This window comes from Cololabis saira, chromosome 18 (assembly GCF_033807715.1).
Source record: "Cololabis saira isolate AMF1-May2022 chromosome 18, fColSai1.1, whole genome shotgun sequence".
NCBI lineage: Eukaryota > Metazoa > Chordata > Actinopteri > Beloniformes > Belonidae > Cololabis > Cololabis saira.
Genome location: NC_084604.1, coordinates 14,598,765 through 14,603,735, shown reverse-complemented (window position 1 = coordinate 14,603,735; position 4,971 = coordinate 14,598,765). Strand labels below are relative to the sequence as shown.

At 41.9% G+C, this 4,971-nt stretch overlaps 1 protein-coding gene across 1 annotated transcript; it reads right to left on the bottom strand.

Annotated features, from left to right (window-relative positions):
* Nucleotides 1-1,317: 1,317 nt before the first annotated feature.
* On the bottom strand, nt 1,318-4,397 carry si:ch73-91k6.2 (alpha-1,6-mannosyl-glycoprotein 2-beta-N-acetylglucosaminyltransferase). The gene is made up of 2 exons (XM_061747091.1): nt 4,366-4,397; nt 1,318-4,269 (listed from the first exon to the last, which is right to left on the bottom strand). The coding sequence occupies exon 2, from the start codon at nt 4,151-4,153 to the stop codon at nt 2,867-2,869; it is 1,287 nt and encodes a 428-aa protein (XP_061603075.1). The 5' UTR covers nt 4,154-4,269; nt 4,366-4,397; the 3' UTR covers nt 1,318-2,866.
* Nucleotides 4,398-4,971: the final 574 nt, after the last annotated feature.

The window sequence follows — 4,971 nt, the reverse complement described above, 5'->3', positions numbered from 1 at the left end:
AAGCAAAAATTCTAAATGTCAAGTTTTGGCAGCTAGCAAAACAGCCACAGTATCCTCATCTTTATTTAAAGCCCTATGATCCAATACTACATCTGACCACATGGGGGCATTTAAATCTGATGTTGACAAGACAGCTACCGGTACTGATAATACTGTGATTAAGGACACGGTGACATACTATAAAACAACCCTTTTATCCCCTAAAGACAAAGTCCTGTCCCCATGTGGTCAGAAGTGATAATGCTACATAGAGTGGGTTTAAATAATTTCACACCAATGTTCATAAACCATACATTTAGAACTGTATGTGACATACTTTAATAGTTGTAATCTGTGACAATGTACTTTAAGTGCTTGCAATTCTGTAGTTTTTGCTGACATTAAAATAAAATTAAAAAGAGATTTAGAAATATACTCATCAATGAAAACGCACCACGAGATATACAGGACTGTCTCAGAAAATTAGAATATTGTGATAAAGTCCTTTATTTTCTGTAATGCAAAAATGTCATACATTCTGGATTCATTACAAATCAACTAAAATATTGCAAGCCTTTTATTATTTTAATATTGCTGATCATGGCTTACAGCTTAAGAAAACTCAAATATCCTATCTCAAAAAATTAGAATATTCTGGGAATCTTAATCTTAAACTGTAAGCCATAATCAGCAATATTAAAATAATAAAAGGCTTGCAATATTTCAGTTGATTTGTAATGAATCCAGAATATATGACTTTTTTTTTTTTTTTTTTATAAATTGCGTTACAGAAAATAAAGAACTTTATCACAATATTCTAATTTTCTGAGACAGACCTGTAGCTGAGACTCACTCGTCACTAACGCCAACCTGCTGCAAGCAGGCAGTAACCACTCAACTATTATGTGTCTGCACAGCTGTGCACCTACATCCAGATGCAACATTTGAGATCCACTTCCGGACGGGAACCCGAACCGCTCGAGAAACACCTGCCTGAACAAACTGGTACATTTCCAGTAAAGAACCAGAAGCCACAGCGTCCTACAGTCGCTTAATGTTGCTCACCTTTACTGACCGCGAGTTTGGCTGTGAAACTTTCCTCACAATTTTAGACAATACAGTTCGTTGTAGGGTCCGTGTGTTGATGTGGAAGGGTGAATGTGTCTAGAGATATATATATTTATTTTATATGTTTATATTTTAAATTACATTTTATTGGATTATTTTTCAGTTATTCTTTATATATGATGCGCTGACTGGAGAGCACTTTTAACTTCGTTGTACACAAGTTATAATGACAATAAAGATCTATCTAAGAAGAAAAAAAAAACAACAAAATTTAAACAAACTTTCACAAGTTTATTTTTTTTGGTCAAAACAGTTCAAATGAATTATTTTTCCTCATTTGGCATAGAGTGTACAATAACCAGCTACTTCAAGTGATGATCAGAATAAAAACAAAAAACAGTGACAAAAATGCTCGATGTCATTCTCAGTGTCAGGAATCAAAGAATTCACACACACGACGACTTATACAGTAGACAGGGTCCTTTAAAAGCTCTACTTTGTATATCGAGTCACTGTCGCGTCAAAGTTTTCAAAAAACAAGTGTGTTGTGCTTTTTAACAAAAGTATAATCTGGAAAATATTTCAGTGCAACATCACGTTAAACCTCTCATCTGGGGGTCAGTGACGCACAGGAAGAATAATGCCACAGCTGGAATAACTTTAAACAAGCAGAGGGACAAGATTTTGGCTTCAAATAAAAAGGGAACTTCCCAAAGACATTAGTGGAAATAACAAGAAAGAAAATAAAAAGAAAACTTAAAAAGACCAATAAACATTCCCAGCACTGGAATATTGTTGCATCAGTACTTGGTTTATAACATTCAGCACAGACTAAAAATCTCTTTCAAAAACAGGTTTAGGAGAAAAGGCACTTCTGGTCAGCTTCAACTTTCAAGGCACTAACTCTATTGTTTAATCCTAATGGTTTTAACTATTTTTAAAAGGCAAATTCAACAAAAACAGCATGAATAGAAACATTTCCATCCTATGGTTCAATAAAAATTTCCCAATACAGTTCATTCCAATGTCCCTCCAAGAGACATTTTTGTCATCAAAAAAAAGGTGCAAATAGAGAAAAGCAGCAATATATTATGATTTTAAGGCAGAACAGAAGTTTTGGTTTCAAAAGGTCACTTTTTTTTTCTTTTAAACCCTTCACAAAGCAAATAAACAGTCACAACCCCCCACAGAAAGAGACAAGCTAAACCAAGCCAGGTTCTGCTTTTGAAACCAGAGATCAATAAAACAATCACAAAGCTCCCTCAGTCCAACACAGAAAATGCCACGTTGCAATGCAAGTCCCATTGTTTGTACAATATAATGTAGGTCAACACCTGCAGCAAAAACACCAACATTCAATCATGAGGAAGATTGTCAAACACATTTTGATTAAAACTGTCAGTTTACATGTGTGGCCTTTTAAAAATTGTACCGTCAAAAGCACACGAAACAGCAACTGCGAGACGTCCCACGCGGATGAACTGACTTTGCAATCTTTGCAAATTAAATGCAAATGATTGCATGTAGATATACCCTCATTTTAAACCACAGGTTTAATGTTTCGTGAGACTCACACACAAACCTGAGGACGTAAAACAAGAACAGAAAGGCTCCCATCAGGAAAGGCCTTGGCACTGGTACAGCTTTGGTGAATGAAAGATTAAAGTTCAACATTTCACATGCTTGGATTTCATTTGGTCCCTTCGCTTGGAAGACCTTTTTTTTTTTGGAAAAGAGAAAAGACACACAGATCATCACAGCATGTTGTCTAAAATGGCACATCTGCAGAAGAACATTTTGGCCAAAGGAAAAGACGAGTTCAAAGACGTTTGGCGTAATTATTGCATAAAATATGATCCCGAATGTCTCCCCATCCTCCGTTCTTCATATGCGTCTTGTGCTCCACCGTCTCCGCGCCGCTGAGGATGAGCGACGGAGGAAAGAGGCCCTCCTTGGCCTTCAGAAGGTTTTCCTCAACCTTCTGCGAGGCCCATTCTGGTCTGCAGTTCTCCTTCTGGTGAAGCCCACAGTCTCCCGTGTGCAGCACCCTGGAGCCCTGCGCCGCCAGCACCTTGAGGCCCTTCCTGATGCAGGTTCCTGAGAGGAACTGCAGCGTCCAGTCCCAGTTGTAGTCGTCGTAGGTGCAGAAGTCGTTGCTGCAGCCCATCAGCTTATAGTACACCTCCCGGGAGATGGCCATGCCTATGTTGTGCTTGGTGGACATCCACCCGGAGGTGAGCACTTTATGGGACGTGGTGGTAAAATCATTCAGGGCGTTGTGGTTACCCAGAGACAGCATGTCGCAGTCTGGGCAGCTCTTCTTCGTGAACTCAACCATTGATTTATAAAAATGGAAAAAGTCTGGTAGGATGTAGTTGTCCTCCTCCAGGAAGACGGCGAAGCCGCTGTAGCCCTGCACGGCCTGCACTCGCTCCCACACGAAGTGCAGCTTCCACCACCAGTGGTGTTTGGTCTGCGTGATGAAGGCTTCCCTGTAGTGTCCGTACGAGTCCGGGTGTTCGGCGTTGAGGCATCCTGTTTTGACAGCGTTCTCTCTGGATGTGTCTCGAGGGCAGTCCCGTGGGTCCTGCCCAGGAAACTCCTCGGGATACAGCTGAGTGCTGAAGGGGAAATAAATCTGCAGTACCTTGCAGAAAGTTATCCCTTGCACAATCGTGTTTATTTCCTCGGAAAAGTAGTCGTGGCTGAAGATGAGGAGGAAGCTGTGGACCTCGGCCGCCCTCTCCAGCGAGCGGATGAGCAGCTTGAGGTACTGGGGCCTGTTGTGGACCTGCACGACCAGCACCAGCTGAGCATCTCCGGGGAACTTGTCTGCATTGAGGACACACTGCTTGTAATTGGCCCCGTAGATGGACTGGGTCAGCTCTGACAGGGAGTTGTAGTTAAACTTGATGGTGTCTGCGTGCAGGAGGCCCTGGTTTCCACTTCCTCCCCCGTCAGAGATCATCAACACACGTGTGGACACCAGCAGGGTCAGGATCACGAACACGACCCCCAGCAGCACCAGCAGGTTCCGTTTCACCAGCCGAAACCTCATTTTAGCCCCGGTAAAAGCACACTTTGCAGCCCGACAGCGATCGTTCATAGTCCTCCTTCCTCAAACACGACACGCCGCATCTTTTTCACCTCCCCTCCGGGGAAAAAAAAAAGAAAAACAACAAAAACAACAACTTGTGGCTCCAGGGTTTTCTTTTAAAACACCTGTGGAGAGGGGGAAAAAAAAAAAAAAAGGGACCAAAGTTGAACGAAGTCGAGAGAAAGTTGAGGCGAGTCAGAGCACGGAACAAAGTGACTTACCTGAGCAAAGTTGAGATGCGTGTCAACACGTTCACACCAGGAAGAGGGTGACAGGACGCTGACGTGTCCCAGCCAGCCAATCACAGCCCGCCCTCGCCCGTAGCCCCGCCCCCTGACATGTCCCAGCCAGCCAATCACAGCCCGCCCTCGCCCGTAGCCCCGCCCCCCCACGTGACGTGGGGACAGAGACAACCTCCTCAATAACTTTAAGAACCAGGGAAAATTTAAGAAGGATATAGACAGTACTGGAGTTGAGGGGGGATGAAATAAAAACGGTCAAAATCACCCCCCTGTAAAAAACTGCCACCCCCCCCTTTCCATCCCTTATGTAATTTCATCAATGAATGTGGTTTTACTGCTATTTCAACATTTAGAGTCATCACCAGAAAAATAACACCAGAAAAGGGAAAATCTGCCAGTGGGACAAGATTTATCTTATCATTACAAGCAAAAAAATCTTGTTCCACTGGCATATTTTTCTACTTATTTCAAGTGAAAATCTACTTGAAACAGGTGAAAATTGTTGTTTTTTCTAGTGATGAGTCTTGTTTTAAGTGTAATAAGATTTTTTAATAAAATGAGACATTTTAACTAGAAATAGGACAA

Excerpts from the sequence above, each read along its gene's own strand:
- si:ch73-91k6.2 (XM_061747091.1), bottom strand. The coding sequence starts at position 4,153 with ATGAACGATCGCTGTCGGGCTGCAAAGTGTGCTTTTACCGGGGCTAAA.